At 36.4% G+C, this 20742-nt stretch overlaps 2 protein-coding genes and 1 long non-coding RNA gene across 16 annotated transcripts in view; 2 read left to right on the forward strand and 1 right to left on the reverse strand.

Annotated features, from left to right (window-relative positions):
• Positions 1-727: 727 nt before the first annotated feature.
• LOC138126311 (kynurenine aminotransferase-like) lies at positions 728-2257 on the forward strand. Its single transcript, XM_069042079.1, has one exon. The coding sequence runs from the start codon at positions 845-847 to the stop codon at positions 2216-2218; it is 1374 nt and encodes a 457-aa protein (XP_068898180.1). The 5' UTR covers positions 728-844; the 3' UTR covers positions 2219-2257.
• A 54-nt stretch (positions 2258-2311) lies between these two features.
• The window catches only part of LOC138126310 (receptor-type tyrosine-protein phosphatase C-like), a 45570-nt gene continuing 27139 nt past the window's right edge, over positions 2312-20742 (reverse strand). For 9 of the 14 annotated variants that reach the window (XM_069042074.1, XM_069042069.1, XM_069042065.1 and 6 more), the window contains 10 exons: positions 8940-9060; positions 8159-8328; positions 7697-8105; positions 7457-7638; positions 7315-7402; positions 6892-6974; positions 6576-6842; positions 2817-2947; positions 2626-2761; positions 2312-2574 (listed from right to left, as the gene is read on the reverse strand). In XM_069042074.1, the coding sequence (XP_068898175.1) occupies positions 2527-2574; positions 2626-2761; positions 2817-2947; positions 6576-6842; positions 6892-6974; positions 7315-7402; positions 7457-7638; positions 7697-8105; positions 8159-8328; positions 8940-9060 (1635 nt within the window). In that variant the 3' untranslated portion in view covers positions 2312-2526. Of the gene's footprint in view, positions 2575-2625; positions 2762-2816; positions 2948-3037; positions 3703-6575; positions 6843-6891; positions 6975-7314; positions 7403-7456; positions 7639-7696; positions 8117-8158; positions 8413-8462; positions 8882-8939; positions 9061-17712; positions 17924-20742 lie in introns of those variants that run through there. The other 5 variants (XM_069042077.1, XM_069042075.1, XM_069042076.1 and 2 more) reach the window with 5 other exon arrangements.
• Positions 15832-16222, forward strand: LOC138126316 (uncharacterized). Its single transcript, XR_011157749.1, has 2 exons — positions 15832-15960; positions 16023-16222. It is a non-coding gene; the product is annotated as an uncharacterized lncRNA (long non-coding RNA).

The raw sequence follows: 20742 nt of genomic DNA on the forward strand, positions 1-20742 counted from the left end.
ACTTATACCTCACTTATTTATAATTTTTTCTCACCTTCTTACCACTCCTTCCAGCCCCCACTAAACAGTTTTTTGAAAATTGTTATTGGCCATCACCCTTCTCGGTTCTCCTATCTGCTCAATGGACAACTATTTGAAATAGATAGTTTTTGGAAATTCATAATGTTGTTAGAGCGGCCTGTCCAATTTGGTTTATGAATTATGATGCCGCCGACAAGTACCTACTTTCGATACGTTGGTGGGCCCTCAAAGAACTGGGAAAATCCCAACATTTGGCGTCTGTTTGTCGCTATCCTGTGGCAAAATCCACAGGAGGCAACGTCGAACGAAACAAACAAAAAAAGTACCTGCATAAGTACTGAGCGCAGTTCAGTTGAAGATTAAGCAACCCTTCTGATAACCTGACTACCTGTTCCTAATCTGTGCGCAGTTCGAGTGCCTCCGGCTACGACTGCCAACGCCAGTCATTTTTAATGCCCTTGAAAATACGCAAACTCGCATTTAAAATTTGAACGTGTTATTAAAAATTTCTTGCAGTTATTTTGAAATTAGCAGTAGAAAAGCCATTCCACTGTAGGTATGTAGGAAAAAGCCACAAACTAAAAATCGTTGCTGACTGCTCCGAGTACCTGGTTGTTTAAAAGATTTGTATATTTCTGATCATTCTCATTTATAGATTTTTTGTAACATAAAACAATGTGAGTCAAAAGTGAATGTAATACGAGTATAATGTGCATGTGTTGAATGTCAGTTAAATGACAACTGTTCATCACGTAAATCAACGTAAATATTATAATTAAACTAAATGGTATTTATTTGCAAATTGCTGTGAAATATCGCTTGGATGGTTGTAAGAAACCTACTACTCAAGGACTTTTTACGTTCGTTTCTAAATTATTCTATCAAACAGTGCACTCGAAACATTCGTTTGTCACTTGCGAACGCATCATCAGACATTGACGACAAGTTCAAATTACCATCAAGATACGCAGGAAGTGAACAGAGCATCTGGGTGGAGTATCTTGAATTGTTTTTAAAATACAAACCTTTAAATTTAGGACACGGATTCCCAGATTATTGTTCACAAAAACTCGTCGTCGCCGCATTGGCAGAAGTTGCTAACAGTGATAATGACTTAATTCATCAATATACAAGAGGATTTGGTCATCCGCGTACGGTTACCGCTATTGCTAAATTATATTCTAGACTAATTGATCGTCAAATTAATCCTGACACTGAGGTCCTCGTCACAATTGGAGGCTACGAAGCCCTCTTTTCGATAATAAACGGACATATAGATTTTGGCGATGAAGTCATTATCATTGAACCGTATTTTGATTGTTACGAACCCATGGTGAGGTACGCTGGTGGTATATCGAGATTCATACCGTTGAGAAGAGCGAACAAAGACTCCTCGACAGACTGGGTTTTGGACAAGAAAGAGTTAGAGTGCCTTTTTAATTCTAAAACAAAAATTATAATCGTGAACACTCCCCACAATCCTTTCGGGAAAGTTTATAAAAAAGAGGAACTGGCACACGTAGCGGATTTGTGTAAGAAATGGAATGTTCTATGCATTGTTGATGAAGTGTACGAGTGGATAGTCTACGAACCAAATGAACACATCAGGATGACCACCTTGCCCGGCATGTGGGAAAGAACAATCACAGTTGGTTCCATTGGAAAAACGTTCGGTGTTACTGGATGGAAAATGGGTTGGGCTTATGGTCCTGCAAACCTGATGGTCAATCTGCAGATGGTCCACCAGAATTGCATCTACACGGGCGTCGCACCCATACAAGAAGCCGCAGCCATCGCTTTCGAGAAAGCGATGACTAATTTGAACCAAAAAAATTGTGTATTTAAGTCAACATCCAAAGAGCTTATAGTTAAAAGAAACTACATGGCAAAGATTTTGTGTGACGCTGGTATGGAACCATTGATTCCTGAAGGCGGATACTTTATGATTGCTGACTGGACTCCTTTAGAATCTCAAGTAGATCTCAGTTCCGAGAAAGACAAATTCAAGGACTACCGTTTTACCAAATGGATGATTAAAAATGTGGGATTGGGTGCAATTCCCCCAAGTGCATTTTTTAGCCAAGAACATAAGTATTTGGGTGAAAATTTTGTCCGATATTGTTTTTTTAAAAAAGACGAGAACTTGCAGAAAGCAGCCGAAATACTGAAAAAATGGAAAACTGAAAGAAATAAATGATGTTTGTATATACACAATTAAAACACAACAAATGAAGCTTGTACATTTTATGATATGCAATATTTTGTAGGTCTTTTAAATAATAAGTATGTATTAATAGTCAAAAAGTAATTTTACTACTTAAAAATATGTTGTAGGTACAAAAGTTATGAATAGTTATATGAACATTAATACAATGAACTAACTTATCATAGAAAGCAACATTTATATTTACGTATACTTCTCTTGGACACTACTAACTAAAAAATTTTACTTTAAAAGCAAAATGTATTCAAAATACATCTTTTTGTTACACAAATCTGCAATATTTACGACACCATATCTCTTACTATTAAATGAGCCAGTTTAAATTGCTCCTGTAAAATAACATAGTCATGACAGTGAAACTTGTTGTGCTAAACTCTCACCAAGTCGGACACCATATTTGCTCGAACATTTCTCAACTTTACAGTAAATCCGTACAAATCAATTTTATCCGTGATAGGAAGTGCTCTTAGTACAGCATCACATAATACAATGGTTCCACATCGACCTGTTCCGTTTCTGCAAAATATTTTTTGTATAATTATACATTAATGAATTTGTTCGGAAAAATTACTTGCTATGAACTACAACTGGGGCTACATGATGAGGGATTTTCAGTAAATGGTTCATAAATTCCTTAGATGTACGCGATGTTAGACTTAGATCATTATCTATTTCCCATAAGTTATAATGCAGCTGATCTATCTAAAAATTAGTAAGTACATATAAATATTAGTCAATTTTATACTGATTAATAACGAATTTTCATTTCAACTAGAAATGCATCTCCATAAATACGTTTTAACATTCAATTTATTAAAGCGTTTGGAAAATAAGTGAAATAACATATAATTTGATATTTTATGTCTTACTAATATCGCGTGTTCATTTAAATTTCTCCTCAAAGGTGGCGTTGAAGAGTCGATTGTGAACGCACCACTCGGCAGTCTGCTCAGTAAAAACACAAATAACGCAAAAAGTGGGGTTAGATTTAAATAACTGCTTCGAGAAATTTAAATAAACACCCGATGTATTATGTGATGTTAAGAACTTCTATAAACTATGGCATTAAGAATTGCTAACAGTAACAGTAGCAGTAACACTAAGATTTCCTCCAGTTAAATTTAACGATCTGGTAGTAGATGTGGAAGGTTCTCCGGCTAGAAATTTCACTACTTTGTTTTTCAATGAACTACTGTCTTCCAAGTACCCCTCTGCAACGCTCGAACTCCTCCAACTTGCAATATTCTTCTTCGTATATTCCTTTAGCTTCTCCGTCAACAGATTTTCTGTTGCTCTCGCAGCTGTTTTTAGAATTTCTTCTGGAATTTTACTAGTTTCCTTCTAATCGCTCATTTTTGCACACTTTTCGTTTTAAACAAAAAATGCTTTTGTTTGTTCATAGTTTAAGAACTTCACTAAATACCAAATTCATAAACTACTTTGTAATAAACGACAAACTGTAACGGTAAACTGTATCATCAATAATAATTATTTCCAGGATGCAAAACTACTAGTAAGACATAATAGTTATTTATGCATCAAGGGAATTACATACGTCATAACGACAGAGGGCAACGAGTACTATCCCGAGGGTCCCTTTAGGGCCCGAGGGGAAGTAACGTTGCCCGAGGTCGTTACTGACCTTGTAATTTACGCGATTCATAAAATATTTTATTCCATACTAATAAAATTACGAGTAACTCCAAAAAAAAATTGTTAAGGTTAAATTGAGCGAACTGTCATGTAATGTCATGTCATATCAGACGAAAAAAGTGCGACATCAAAATCATGTTTTTCTTCAAACGTCCGTAAATTATGACATTATCCTGCTGCATTGACAATGCTAAAGTGTCACTTCATTGTCATGGCATCTAACGAGCTGACGAGCGGCAAATAAAGTTATTATCTCCGCTGAGAGCGGCAGATAAAGTTATTATCTCCGCTGAGGCGTCCGTAAGCGTAAAGTTATTATCTCCGCTGATGAGCGGCAGTAAAGTAAACTAGCTAAATCATTTGAAATTCCTACCTGGTTTCTTAACATGTCTTAAATAATTTGTTATGAAGGTTTGAAGAAAAAATAGTATATGATATTCGGAGCCTCACTGCATTCGGCAGCCAATCTTCCAGCCGCAGCACATAAAACTTCATTTTTGCTCCTCATAACATAATATACTATTAAGCACAATCGTGAGTACTATAATATGTTTCAAAATCAAAAATCCACCACCTGTTGAATTATGTTGGCAGAAAAAAAGAAATCCCTAGAATAAGTTTCATTTTTTGCGTAGAGGGATATGGAGGGAGCACTGCCTATGCTGGCAATGTAAAGGAAGCGGCACGTCGCGAGACCTGTGCGGAGACCTTTTATGGCGCCTTTTAAAACGACCGCCAGTATAATTGTCCGTTTACTCTAAGGTTATATTGGGGCCGTCGAATTATCCCATTGTGTAAAACTTGATTTGTCTACAATAGAAAACATTTTGTGATTGTAAACAGCAGGTAAACCCGGCTGGTTGTTTCGTTCAGAGTGGGACTGAGGCAAATTTGTGGAAATATGAATTCCAATTTATAATTTTCGTTTTTAGAGATTATGTTGAAAAATAAGCTATGAAGGTCTAGTCACAAGGGGGTGTTCTAATCCTATTAAGGAGACCAGTGAATTAACCAGGGTACCATATACTTCGGTTCAGAAAATAATAAAACTAAACATTCTCCCTTAAACCGGACCTTGTACATCCACCCAACAGCTTTTAAAATTTGATTTATTGCAAGGGCGCGTGGCTTCTGAAACCCACACAAAGGGGCGGCTTATTTGGAGGTAACTACTTTTACGGCCCCAATATAACCTTAGAGTAAACGGACAATTATACTTCGTGAAATTTCATGACGAAGGTCGTTGGGCATCAGATGCTTCATAGGCGTCGGTGTTCCGTCATTTTACTGGGATTTGCTTTTTTACACGTGAACCGGTTGGTGAATTGTCTTTGTATTTTTTCAGTTGTATAACTCTGATCTGTTTTTATTTTGAACTAAATATTTACGGTCGTCTTCCTACAATTCCTACAAAAATTGTCCCCAGAAAAAAGTTAAAGGGACGCCACTGGAAAGATGAAATATCTGCGTTAACTTCGGTTTCGCTCGGCTCATCTGGAGATCTTTTATTAGGTCTACAGAAAAGTGCGGTCGTATCCACTTTTTTGAAGAGTGCTCCCTCCATATCCCTCTACGATTTTTTGGGTTTGCCGAACCTCCCGCCAAAATTTGACATTGAACTGTTGAGTTTATTTACGTAACACAAAATAATTATTATGTACAAACAGGTTGTAGCTACCGTATCATAACTTTTGAGTGATATGATAAAATGAGAATAAAAAAACACGATGAATTACGATCGAAACAACTGTCAACAGTTTTCTTTCATAACCTCACTTTTTTCTGACACTTGCAAACACACTAACAACTAACAAACAAAAGTTGGCGACGATGTCGGTTGTATTTTCGAGGTAGAATGCAGTGTTGGTGGATCTTTGATTTTGAAACAGATTATAGAGATATTTTCATATTTGGTGGCGGAAACAAAAGACTGAGAAATGTCACAAATTTGTATTGTCAGTGTCAAATTTCTCAAAGACGTTCGTGATTGCGACAAAAATGCAGCAAATTGGCAATAAGAAAGTTATTCATCGTCGAACTAGAGAAATAATTTGTAATACGTTCGATTATATGAGAATAACTTTTCCTTTTGAAGCACTGACAAAAATTGGTTTCCTTAGAATTTGTTTTTTCAATCTATCTAGCGAAAATTTAAATTTACCTTAACATTCCTTTTTACGGCGTTTATGAGAAATTTGACACTGACAATACATGTTTGTGACATTTCTCAGTCTTTTGTTTCCGCCACCAAATATGAAAATACCTCTAACAGCACTTTAATGGACAAATTGTTCAATTTTAATAATGCGGGAAACAATTTTACTAGTAAATTCGAGAATTGTCGCTTTATTTTTGTTGAATTCTTCTGATATTACATTGAAGGGAATTAAGAATTTATAATTCCCTAGTAGAATTCCCAAGGGAGTTATGACTATCATAATGGTTACCTACCGTATCTAAGGTATTACTGACATATAATGGATCAGTATGGAACAAAATATTATACATATGTACCACGGACATTACTTGATGCCTATACCCTCGGGCGACTTCAAAAGTGTGACTAAGTTATAAACTGATCGCCCTCGGAGGACATGAACATCCTCATAATGCCTTTGGTCCATAAATAACAATTAGGCACGACTTTCCAAGATATTTTAATATGTGCAAAATCCACCTGTCTACTTTTTCCGTTGCGTTGCACCTGTAGTCTTCGATGGATATAAAACTTATCATTGCAAATTTCTTTCAGACTAACTCGTATGTCATCAAAGTAGACAAGATCGCCTTTTAATTTGGGCCAGTAATAAACAAATTTTTCATTGGGACTTGTAATCATAATGATATGATTCACATTTTCTTGCCAAATCATGTCCCAAAAATCGGCAGTAGTGTTCTCTAAGGGATTTTGAGTCACAATATATTCTTTCTCGTTGTCGGAAATCTGGAATTGTGGAGGTGAAAGAACATTCTTTACGTTTAATACAACTTACTTGAACATAACTTGCATTAATGTAATCTGTAGGCCTACGAGTACATCCATTCTTATTGTTTAATTTCACACGATTCACGTCATCTAAAATCGTAATAGTAGTTTATTTAACGAGTTTGTGTGTAAATTGGACCTTTTTTGCCATGAGTGGGCCAGTTTAAAACGCGAGTGAAACGAGCGTTTTAAAGGCCCACGAGTGCCAAAAAAGGACCAATTTACACACGAACGAGTTGAATACAACGTTTTGTTGTTAGACGAGCCCCTTAAAGGCTCCAAATCGCTTTAAACCTTTAAAATTAGCTTGACGTTTCGTTTTGACAAGTTGTGACATTTATCAAAATCCGTTCACACAGGAAAAAATTCTCAAATTCTGACAGTGTCGAACAAAAAAATATTATATGACGACGAAATAGTTTAAACTTACATGGAAGAATGCTCTGGTCTTGATTTTTGAGGATATTCTTTTTCTTCAGACTTTCCTTGTTGTCTTTGAGGTTACCAGTAGGAATATTCTGAAATTTAATGGCGGTGTAAATAGTGCACATAAGCCAAATTTAAATACATACCGAAAACTGAATATCGAGATGTGTGCAAGAGGGTTCGAACGCCAGTTTAACATATTGCAAGTAATCTTTTCTGCAAACTTTTTTCCATCCATCATTATAAATAATTTGGTACTCATTTTGATCTTCCGTAAAATTTAACAGAGTTATCTCTTGCATTTTATCAATTTTGTTACTTGGAATGTCTACGATTTTATAATTAACTGCCTAATAATAGTGTTATAAGTAGAAACAAAATTATACCTTCACTTTTGAATTGACGTTTGAATTTTGTTTTCCTTATTAAGCAAATTGAACAACACGCTATTAGAGATGTAATAAGAACTACTGGAAGAACTGTAAACAAATACAAATAATCATTAGAAGACATTGTATAAGGATCACAATATTTCTTCCTGTTGTCTGCTAGACTTGAAGCTATATTTATTTTTTCGTTTACAGCATTTTCACAAATATAATCTGATGTGTGATTGGCAATGCGTAAGTATCTTTTATTCTCTTTACAACTTAGATTTGAAGATAAATATATAACCTCGCCGATAGCCCAAAATGTTTCTCCTATGCCATGCTCCAACTGACTCGTTGTTGAAATATTGAAACATGTATCAAAATTTTCCAAAGGAAATTGTTCTTTCTTCCATCCCCCGGTTCCCTAAAACACCTCTTTAATAATGACTAAGATATATAATACTCGTTTAGATTTACCGAAAACTCTTTGTTGATGGTACCTCTGTTTGAGTTTAGCTGAATTGTAATATTACACCCACGACACATTGCCAAATGCATAGAAAAGCATCCTTCTGATATCAATACACAGTTTTTTGTATTTGTGTAGATCGTCTCTGTTTTACTTTCATTTGTATATAGGTATTTATCTAAAATCGATAGATTTAATTTAAGCTTTCTGATTGTGAGTTTTTTAGATCATTTCTTCATAGGTTTGTCATTGCTAGAATTATCTGCAGCCAGTAACAATAAATTTTTGTTAATCAGTAATTACAGGTATTACCTAAGAGAAGTGATTATTTGCCATTAGAAATTTTGGACGTATCCGAGTTCCTGCCGGCGGTCACTTCTTTACCTTTTGTTAACAGACGAGTTCCTCCCGAGGTTAACGGGGATTACCGCGCCAGGTATGCGGCAGGTGGTAGCCGGATTAAATTATAATTATTTTTCTTAAATACATTTATTTCTTTTGGTTCAAAAGTAAGGTTAAACTCCTTACATTTTTCCAAAATTGGTTTCCACATGTAACTTGCAAGAAGTCTGTCTGTGATATCCATATAATTACCAAGAAGTTTTTAAATTTATATGTTAGGAAAGGCAATATCATTCAAAATTACCAGATGATTCTTATCGCCACCGATAATCCCTTACTCTTCACTACCTGCTACAAAACCCCAAAATGTTTAACCGCCAGGAGGAACCCTGCTGCACCCGAATTTATCTAAATTTTATTTTTATTTAATAAAACAATGTTACTTACATTCGTGCAATTTCAAAATATCTTTTTTAGAGATTTCTTCATAGAACTGAGTTACATTCTGGTTAATAATTGTATCATTATAGTCGCAAATTTTCGAATCCTTTACCTTGAAATGGTGCCACTACAAAAACATCAATTTGTGTAAACTAAGCAGAGAAAATTAAATAAAAATCATTTTTGCGCTATAAAACTTTTGCATCTATTAAGTTGTTAACTTTTACGTCTTTTATTAATTTTGGTGCTCTTTCAAACAGAGATTTTGAAGGCCTCCAAACTGTCCGGACTAAATAATACTACACTATGGATTGACCTCATTTAAATGTTATGGAAAAGGTGGTTCATGAGATTCAGTAAGCAACCACAATTCGGGGTGTTGGTCAGTAGCACTCTGCGGTCAGTTTACCCTTTGATACAAATTTGACCCCCCCAAAATGTACAGGACACTTGTGGGCAAATGAGGATTTAAGATATTAAAATGTAGCTATATCGTTAAACAGGTTACTTTTGCCTAGTGCCATTGCCTAGTGATTGTAAACTGCGCTATTCTAAGCCTATTCCAACTCAAACATGTGTTTTTTCATCTTGGTACAAATGACTTATTTGTCGCTGTGATAATGATAAAAGTAAACTACTGTTAGGGAATTTTCTTTTTTTGTACTGCAATGAAAGTGTTTTATTTTTTCTAACATTGAACATTCAAAGCGGATGTTTTCAATTTGTCAAAAAATTTGACAGTCAGATAATAATTACTGAAAAAAATACAATTAAGTAGCAATATCTTGGAGGCCACAGGCAGGGCTATAAAGAGAAAATGCCTCACTTTAGAGACAAAACAAATGTAGAGTCTTTATTTCTAGCTTTTTGTAATTAATACAACTTTTGTCATAACAAACTGTAGTTGCTAAGGCAACTTTAAACATATAACTAGATTGGAGTTTGCATATTTCCAACACTCCCCCTCAAACTGCATCTTGTGTCTTTCTTCATGTAGTCGTAGTCATGCCAAGGGCATGGATGCACTTATTCTGCTTTGGCGATGACAATCCCTTTGTCAAAACATCGGCTGGCATTTGATCAGTGGGAAGGTACTCCACCTTGATGTCTCCTCTCTCCACGGCTTCTCGTATGAAATGGTGACGAATATCGACGTGTTTCGTACGGTTATGAAACACGTGATTTTTGCTTAACTGTCCGGCTCCTTGATTGTCATTAAAAATGGTCGTCGTTGACGGCTGATCTAGGACTTCAGACAGGAAACGCCTTAAATGAATAGCTTCCTTCGTCGATTCAGAAAGAGCCATGTATTCAGCTTCCGTACTGGACATTGCAACCGTTCTTTGTTTTCGTGATTCCCAACTGACAGCAGCGTTAGCGAAATTGAAAACATATCCTGTGTACGATCTTCTATCATCTATACTTGCACCCCAGTCTGCATCGGCATAACCTACAAGTTCTTGTCCAGACTTTTTGAACATTAAGCCTAGATTTTCTGTGTTCTTCAGATACCGCAGTACTCGTTTCGCAGCTCTCCAGTGTTGTTCCCCAAAGTTTGCGTTGAATTGGCTGAGCATGCTAACGGCGTGTGCGATGTCTGATCGAGTTGAAACAGCCAAATACATTAGAGAACCAACGAGGCTCTGATATGGTAACATTTCAACTGCTTTCTTCTCCTCTTCGGTTTTCGGGCACATTTCCTTCGACAGTTTTTCATTCGGGTTAATCGGGGTTGTTACACCTTTACAATTTTCCATGTTGAAACGACTTAAGGTTTCCTTGATGTACTTTGATTGTGACATGGTAATTGTTTGTTTCTTGACATCTTGTGTGAATTCAATGCCAAGACAAAAACTCAAAGGACCTAAATCTTTCATCTCGAAAGACTTCGACAGTTCTGATTTTAATCGTTGCAGTTTTCTCGGGTTGTCCGATGCGACCATGAGGTCGTCAACATAGATCACGACTATGACGATGTTTCCGTCTTCTTTATTGATGTAAACACAGGGATCGGAGTTCAATGGTTTCAGTTTTTGTTGTTTTAATTTTTCGTCTAGTTTCTTGTACCACTGCCTGCCTGATTGTTTCAGGCCATAAAGTGCCTTTCTAATCAAACACACTTTGTTTCCTCTGAATTTTCGTGACTCCCTTTCATTTAGTATGTCGTAGAACTTGGAACCTCCATAAACACTTCTTCTTCGATTTCGCCATTCAAATAGGCACTTGTGAAATCCAGTTGGTGTACTTGGAGACCTAATTCGACTGCTATTGCCATGAACAAACGAATTGATCCGAGTCTTGCCACGGGGGCAAACGTTTCGTTGAAATCAATACCAGGTTTTTGAGTAAAACCTTTCGCCACGAGTCTGGCTTTGCGACGATCGACTGATCCGTCCTTCTTGAATTTTGTTCGTAGAACCCACCTCGATTCAACGGTTTTCTTTCCCTGGGGACGATCTACAATTATCCAAGTTTGATTTCTTTTCAGAGCTTCGTATTCTGCATTCATTGCCTTTTTCCAGTCGGCAGCTTCTGGACTAGATAGAGCTTCTGAAACTGTCTGCGGGTCGCCAAACTCAATCAGACCAGCTACATCATGCAATTCTTCGTTCTCGTGGTTTTCTTCTTCTTCGGGTTCTACCTCCTCTTCGTTGACTTCTATCATGTTGAACAGTTTTCGCGGTCTCCCCCGCTTGCCGGTAAGAACCTTCTTTGGTCGTCCTAGACCTCTCTTCATTATCACGGGAATTTCTTCTGCGTTTTCTTCTTCTACGAGAGTTTCTCCATCTGCTTCTAGATCGCAGGTTTCTGTTTGTTTATCTTCCTTTTGTGTTTCGGGTACGTTGAATTCAATGACGTTTTCTAGGTTTTTCTTGAAAATTTCTTCGTCGATGAAATCAGTAAAATCATTTTCTGCTTGATTACGTCCTGTAAACGTAACGTCTCTGCTTCGAATAACTTTTCTTGCTTCTGGATCCCAAAGTCTATATGCCTTCGATTGTACCGAGTATCCGATAAAAATGCATTTTTTCGATCTTGAGTCAAATTTTCCCTTTCCAGGCGTTTTATCAAGTGCAAAGGCTGTTGTACCAAACTTTCGGAAATAGCTGACAATTGGGGTTCTTCTCGTCCACATTTTAAATGGAATTTCACCTCCCAGGCTTCGAGAAGGACACCTGTTCCTGATGTGATTTGCTGTTAAAATCGCTTCAGCCCAAAAATTTGCGGAGAGCCCCGATTGGATCATCAGGCACCTCGCCGTCTCCACCAAGCTTCTGTTTTTCCTTTCGGCTACTCCATTTTGTTGTGACGTGTATTCTACAGTGAGTTCGTGTCTGATGCCTTCTTGTTTCAGGAAATCTTCCAAGTAGTGACTTGTGTACTCGGTTCCGTTGTCAGATCGGACTGTTTTAATTTTTCGTTCCGTTTTCTTCTCAACCAAACATTTGTACTCCTTGAACTTCTCGATAACTTCACTTTTCTTTTTCATGAAATATATTTCGCACCATCTTGACTTGTCATCTATGAAAGTGACGAAATATCTTGAACCAGCGAGAGAGTTCACGCGCATGGGTCCACAAACGTCTGTATGCACGAGTTCTAAAAGTTCTGTAGATTGAGATACCGACCTTGTGAATGGCTTCCGTGTCTGCTTGCCCTTCACACACGTTTCACAAACGGGTAAAGCTTCGTCGGCCTTGATGTCAATTCCATCAACTTTCTGCTTGCGTATAATGTTCTTCAAATCCTTTTCGTTGAGGTGGCCAAAACGTTCATGCCATTCTTGTAATGACACAGATATCTGCGACCTCGTCTGCGACACTCTGCTTTCTTCGGACAACTCGTCGATGTAATACATATCTTTATCTCGACGTGCTACTATGACATTTTCTCCGGTGTCGGGATTCGTTACGATGGCTTCGTTTCTTCTGAAAATAACTTCATAACCGTGTTCGGTCAACTTCGCGACTGACAAGAGATTCGATCGTAGGTCAGGAACGTACAGAGTTTCGTCTAGTCTCACAGTGAGATGTTCTTCCACACTCAGTTTTACAGTACCGCTTCCTACAATTTTCGTTGACCAGCTATTGGCCAAATTCATTTTCAGCAAAATTAATGTTTTCAGGAGCATCGCTTTTCGAGCAGGTCCTTGGGACTGGTAGACGCTGTGTAATTTGTTCCATATGTCTTTTGACGTAGGACAATTCTTGATCTGTTTAAGTTCTGATGGGCAGATTGTTAAAATTAAATCTGACCTGGCTTTCGCATCGTTTGATTCCCACGTGGTTACGGCTTCTGGTGGTTCTTTTGGTTTCGGAATTGTTCCGTTCACGTATTTCCAAGAATCATTCTTAATGAGCAAAGCTTCGATTTGAATTTTCCAAGTATCGAAATTTTCTTTTCCAAGAGGATCGATTTTCATGCTTGTGTAGCTCATTTTTCGTTTTTGTAGTACTCACAAATAGCTTCAAGTTACTTTTTCGTTGCGGAATTCGTACAATTTCTTATTTTTCAGCGCAGTGGGCCCATAACCTGTAGAGTCTTTATTTCTAGCTTTTTGTAATTAATACAACTTTTGTCATAACAAACTGTAGTTGCTAAGGCAACTTTAAACATATAACTAGATTGGAGTTTGCATATTTCCAACAGTGTTCACCGGTGTTTTAAAAACATTTGGGAAGTAAATTGTCCAAATTTGGTGAGGATGCCAGCTTACCGAATGGTTGGGGAGATTTTTGCCGTAAATTGATAAATCCTATTTTAATTTACATTGATCTATTTAAAATGTTTCAATCAATGATTCAAAATGATTGTGTATTAATATGGCAACTATGTACGAAAATGTATATGGTAACTGTGTGGGTAGAATAGAGTTGACATTTCTTTGACAGTTCATAGTCGCGCAATTTTGAAAATTGTCAAGTAAATATGCAATGGTATAAAAAGAATCAAATGCACGCACATGAAATATCATACAAATATCAACTCTACCCCACCCACACAGTTGCCATATAAATTTTCGTACATAGTTGCCATATTTATCCACAATCATTTTTAATCAATAATCACCCAATATATACTCGAAATGTTTTGGATATGGATTGTCAAACTCAAGGTCGCTTAAAACTCATGATTGAACTGTACATTAGTGAGATCTGTCATAAATTCCAATAACCTTATTGGCGCGCCTAGTTACTTTTGCTGGTAGTGCCAACTTAACGACAAGTCCCCAATCCACATCCATAACGTTCCGACTGTACTATCCGTTTATTAAACTCTGTCATTGTCAAATTTTTGATTTTTTTTTTTTTTGGAGTGTACCTATGGTGAGATACCTTTCCAGCTGCCTGTACACAAAATCTAGTTATAAAAACATCAACAAGAAAAGTTTGGTTATGTTTATGGAGATAATCCTCTTCTTTCCAAACAAAAATTAACAATACCCTGCTTTTCTCTGGCCGTTAACAGTATTCTTTTACATTTCATATCTTATTCTTGTTCAGCTATTTCGTGTGAGTAATACTTTGAATGAAAGAAAGCGAATTTAGTAATCTTAATTTCAAATTTTAAATTTCAGATTTTTGCGCCAACCTTAAAGTAAAAATTACTAGACTCAGAACGGCAGTGCGGTAACTTACAAACACTTTGACAGTGCGGGAATCAAATCAGCTGATGTGACAGATCAACGCTAGCTCGCTCAATAGTGCATGCGCGTTGGCGTGGCTGTCTTGAAGTAGCAAGCCACCATGAAAATGAAAACGACTCTTCCAAAGCCAAACTAGCCGAGCGAGCCACGCTTGTAAATCCACCATGAAAACGACGCTTAAAACTATTATAGTGAATCCAGCCATAGATTCAACTTTTTCAAATATCGTGAAAAAAAGAAATTTCCCTAGACATTAACAATGTATATCAATAGGAACATTGGGTTGATGCGCTTTAACGTTGGCAGTGTTCGCGCCTTTTTTATTCCTACACCCTACACGGTTCCGACCTGTCAGGTGCCTGTCAGCGTGTGTTTGTAGGACGTCAAAGTGTTATAAAATAAACTATTTAATTAAGAATCTTTCGAAGGAAAAACTTTCTTTAAACAATGAGTGGCCTAAGTGATATAACAAATACGGTTCAGTCAAAGGTAAGATTCTTGGTTTTTCGTTTGATTTTTTAATGAACTGTTTGATAGGCCAAAACATGGCCAACTTCATCTAGCTTCCGCTGCGCAGCGGAAGCTAGATGAAGTTGGCCATGGCCAAGAGAAGCTATATTATTGTCGCTGGTAATGTGACAGCACAAAAGATGATTGCCAATGCATACACTTATTTTAAGGAAAGAAATTTGTGTTTGGGATCTGCTGTTGAGGTACTGTTGATGATTTACACCTAACACATCATTTTAAGTCTTGTTTTTGTAGGTAACTGCACTTTGTTTGGGTATTATTAAGAACTCAGTCTTGCAATACAAAGATGCAGTACAAGAGGAGCCTCAGAAAATTAAAAGGCCACGTTCCAAAAATAGTACGACAGATTTGGGTCCAAATTTTAAACAAGAAATTCGTTTTGTTTTATATGACATGGTTCATCAGAGTAAGAGATAAGTAAGGGTGCTTTATTCAATGAGATTTTTTTTTTCTTAATTTATGAGTTTATTTTGCATGTAGATTTCTGGGGCCATTATTTTAGGAAATTAAGTGTGTAGAACTAATAATTTTTAATTGTAGAAAAGCATGTGACGTTGGATACTTTAGGCCAGGAGCTCACTTCAAAATGTATCTACCATTACAAACGTTCAAGTCTTGCAATACTTATCACTTATCGTAAAGACGACAATAGGCGTGCATTAATGGAGAAGCCACATGTTACGTTACTGAGAAAAAAGTTTTTGAAAGACTACATGGACAATTTAAACTCCTCTGATCCTAGACCTTGTATTTATTTAGATGAAACGTGGGTATTTGCTAATGACACTGTAAGGCGATCTTGGCAAGATGAAGATGTACGATCAATAAAAAAGATAACAGGGGAAGGAGGTACAGACTAGGGTAGTCAACTTATATGAAATTACGTTTAATTGTAAAATACGAAATTTTAGATCGATACATTGTCGTTAATGCGGGTAATTCTCATGATTTTATTGAAGGAGCAGGACTCATCTTCAAAAGCAAAAAAAATTCACTGGATTACCATTCAGAAATGAATGCGGAAACTTTTGAAGAGTGGTTGCAAGATAAATTATTACCTGCTTTGACGGAACCATCAATAATTGTTCTGGACAACGCCAGTTACCATAGTCGCTTGGAGGAAAAGAAACCAACTTGTGCATGGAGAAAAGCTCATTTACAGACCTGGCTTCAAAATAACAATATCCATTTTTTTGAGACAGATAAAAAGGACACCTTATTAAAGTTATGCAGACAAAATTATAAAAGTCCTGTCTACGTAGTGGATCGTGTTATTCATGAGGCTGGTCATAAACCATTACGTTTGCCTCCATATCAATGTATTTTTAACCCGATTGAAATGGTATGGAGTCAAACCAAGCGAACATATGACAGTGAGGTTCTGAAGAACAAAAATCCAATTTTGGCGTGGAGGACAGCTTTAGAAGGGGTGTCTGCAGAACAATGGACACATTACATAGATCATACCAATAAAATTATAAGACAATATTTTGAAAAAGAGGTATATACGTCTGTTGAGGAGCTGGTGACTAATGTTGACATTGAAAGTGACGACAGTGATAGTGATTTGAGTTTTCACCTAAGTAATGACTAGTTATTTAAAGGGTTTGGTCTATTTGCAGATGTAGCGTTTTGAAGACGAGATGGGGGGACATTCAACCCCTGGTAAGTGACAGTATTATAGGTACATGACTAAAATAGATGGTCAAATCATGCGTTTTTTCCATGTTTACGTTTACCCTATTTTGAGTGAAAATCCATTATGAACAGGGTTCTGACCTGTGTTAGCTTCTTGTCCCAGGTGAGATAAAAATAAAAATGTAGAAATAAACATGTTTTGTCGTTATTTTATTTTCCTGGTCCAAAACTAATTCATGTCAACGTATTTTAAAACATTCATGTGACATTATAAATTTATTATCATATATAAATTTTTTAGCCTACATCTTATAATGTATTCCAACTTTAAAAAAACGATGCTTGGCCATGACAATCTGACAGATTTCATCCTGTATATCTGAATAAAAGTTTGGTTAGGAATTCTGAAAATTTTGAAGGCACAGTGTTGCCATACTTATGTTCCGCTTTTTTGCGAATCGATTGAACCGTATTACAAGAAATTAATAGAGAACTCAGCATTTTTTATTAAAAATAGCAATTGAAAAAAAAAGACAAATCAAAATGTAAACATCTGGTGGAGGTTTTAGTCGTTGAATGAGTTTCAAGAACACTTGCTTTAGTTTAACAAGCAGAAAACGGATAAGTTCTCCAAAATGGAATCACTTTTTTTAAAAGACATCTACACTTTAACCTCCTCCATTATTTCATCTTCAGAATTATCTTCATCATTAGATTCCGAATCATCTTCTAATGAATAATTTCGTTCAGATGTCTTTTAAAAAATGGTTCCACTTTTCTGATTTTCTTTTTTTTGTTGTTCTAGTATCCTCCAGACCTTTTTTTTGTAATTATGCAATATATCTTCCCACCTATCAATTAATTATACAGTTCAGGATTTCATCGAATACAAATTCATTGTTCTCACATTGAAGATATCCATCAATCTATTAATAATAGCATCATTATTTAGATCGGCCCTACCTCGTTTAAAATGTGTCTAGCCCTTCAACACTCGACAAACACAACTTTTGGCATTATGCACTTGTACATAGTAAACCATTTAAATTATTACTTTGTGTTGTCTAATTTAAAATAAATTGGAAAAACGTCAAAATGACATTTATTGTTAACTTTATTTACTTTTTGTTTTAGAATCATCTTGCAACATAGCACTTCAAATTTAGTTACAAAAGATTTACAACCAAAATGAAATGAAATATAACTACTACTTTCCTCAGTACTGCCAATTTAACAAAATTAAAGCATGGCAACCTATCGTTTTTTTAAAGATGGAATAGATCACCGCCGTCTTGATGATTGACATATTTCGCTATACATCTGCCTGGGCGAAGCTTTAGTGCCTGTGATCTCCACGGCGCCACTTTAGGGGGGAATGTCACTAAATAATCATAACCTCATAAAAAAATGTAATGAATTCAGTGAAGTTGTCAAAATGCAGTGTCAAAGACTCAAAGAGTGTCGCAGTTTAAAATTAGCTTTAATAACAACAATTTTATTAATTTTGTTGATGCTAGTTCTGTGTGGTGTTTCTGGTTTTTAGCATTTTGCTGTTAGTGATTATGAACTGGCTTTTTTATCATATTAGAACTGATATTGCGATAAATGCAGCAACAACAAATTCCGTTTGTTGTAATGTTGTAAACCTATTTCTAGATTAATATTAAAATTATAATCTCATTCTTGGATTTGCAGTACCTACATTATTTCCTAAGCGGGTCATTTCAGATAAAGATGGGTCCACAACAAAACAATTACCTATATTTGCTTAATTAATCCGTGCCATTCTTGGTGGACATGAGTGGAAAGGAAATTTTACGTTTTGTACAGTTTTGAATATAATATCATTTTGGGCAAATTATTATTCTATGAATTTGCACTCGCCACTGACCGAGATATTTTCAAAAAACGCGGCGCCGAAACTTTGTCCGTCCCGCACAACCGAACCAGTGCGCAACATTTTGCTTTTGCCATTTAGAATATCCAAACTGTAATTACAATTAAAGTAATAATGTATCATTTATCACTGGACAACTACGCATGACTGCATGCATCATGCAGATACATGTGTGTGGACTGCATGTCAAAATTGTCACGATGCACATGACGATGTGATAGCATGACAGTTAGTTGCTAACAACCCCCGAAATCAACCCTAAACGTCAGAATCGTTGTCTGCGCTGATTTTCTCTACTTCTAGTCTGTGCAATAGAGCAAGGTCGTACGCCGGCCAAACTAAAAACGCTATGAGATGGCGCTATAAACTGAGGAATTGTAGGTCTCTGCAAAATTTTGACCCATCGTTGGAGGTATATATTATTTTTTTCGGTCAAAATTATTCATAAAAACTGTTTTTACTGAGATGTTCTGCCATGAACTTTGATTTCTGACATTTTTGACGCGTTTATTTGACGTTTAATGTTAACAGCGAATGTGGAACCTGTGGTGAAAACGACAAACCTCAATTTACAGTTTTCTGTAAGTCCCAGACCCACAGCGCCTCTAGTCTCACCAAAAACGTATTGCACAGACTATAATGAGATCAGCGCAGACAACGGTCAGAATCATGAGAACATAGGATTTTTCGGTCTACGCCCAGGCCGCTATAGACACTCTGACTATCTAGCAGGTCGTGGAATAGATTATACGTTGTTAATTATTATCCTAGGGCACTTTTTCTTTCGAATTCGTTATTAGAATTTACGAAGAATATGTCATCCACGTCTCCTACATTTATTCTGAGACATCCTAAATAAAATCTTAATTCAACGCGTGTATGAAGACCTCATTTTGTAATTTAGTAACATTGTGGGATATTTTAAATTTGCCGCGGTACTATTTTCTTCGCGTAGTACGGGAGTCGTGAAATAAATACTTGACTGTCAACAATCTATCACTGGAAGGCTATACAGGCTGGTCCCGATATAACCTGCCAGAAGAAATCCAGTAATAGGTGACGATGAGTAAAACTCATACACAAAAAAAGTTTCTAATAAAAGTCTTTTCGTTTTCGAGATAAAAATAATTGAAAATTTGGTCAAAATTTGCTGTACGCTAATGAGTTAATCAGTTTTAAAAAGGTAATTCTGGTTACTTGGCTGCGATTTCTTTAGCAACGGTACCTGCAACACCTATGACATTTGTCAAGTTTAATTTTAAATTTGCGAATCCTTTAAAAAGTTATGAAATTCACGAAACAAGAATACGCCGATTTGCATTTACTCTATGGCGAAGCACGTGGTAATTCAAGACCGGCAAGGCTACCATACGGCGAGCGTTTTCCTGAAGGAGTCCTTCCGTCCCGTTGTACTTTTGTGGAGCTACATCTGCATTTATGTGAGGTTGGTTCTGACTGATTCCAATACGATGGCGTCCCCGATCCTCCATTTAACCCCTCTGGATTTTAATTTTTGGGGCCACACGAAAGATTTGGTATACGAAGTTGAAATAAATACAAAAAGCCAACTCCAGAAACGCGACACAGCTGCCGCGAACCAGATTCGTAAAAACCCAGAAATGCTGAATTCTGTTTATGAAAATTGGTACCGGCGCGGCGTACTCAAATGTGCTTAAATGCCAACGGAAGGCACACAGAACATTTATTATAAAATAATGTTTCTAGTCTAGTTTACCTTTCATTAGTTAGTAGATATTCTCAGTTAGAGTTGAAAGTACGAATATGTAAAGTGTAAATAAATTTATTCAATACATTATTTTGGCTATTTAACCACAATTAAGACGATACTCTTATTACACAGTTCTTCCACAATTTTGCACACACTATCTCTACATTTATTTACACATTGAGGAACACCACTTTATTTATTACTCATTCATCTCAGTCTACAAAATCAGCTTTTGTACTTAAATAAGCTGGTGAATTAACGCACACAGTGTCCAGCGTTTTCAATAAATGTCATTAATTTGATTTAGTTTGTCAGATTTGAGATTTGTCATAAACGATACAGGTACCTATGTTGCTTAGATACTGTC

Source organism: Tenebrio molitor, chromosome 3 (genome assembly GCF_963966145.1).
Source record: "Tenebrio molitor chromosome 3, icTenMoli1.1, whole genome shotgun sequence".
Taxonomy (NCBI): domain Eukaryota; kingdom Metazoa; phylum Arthropoda; class Insecta; order Coleoptera; family Tenebrionidae; genus Tenebrio; species Tenebrio molitor.

Excerpts from the sequence above, each read along its gene's own strand:
- LOC138126311 (XM_069042079.1), top strand. The coding sequence starts at position 845 with ATGGTTGTAAGAAACCTACTACTCAAGGACTTTTTACGTTCGTTTCTA.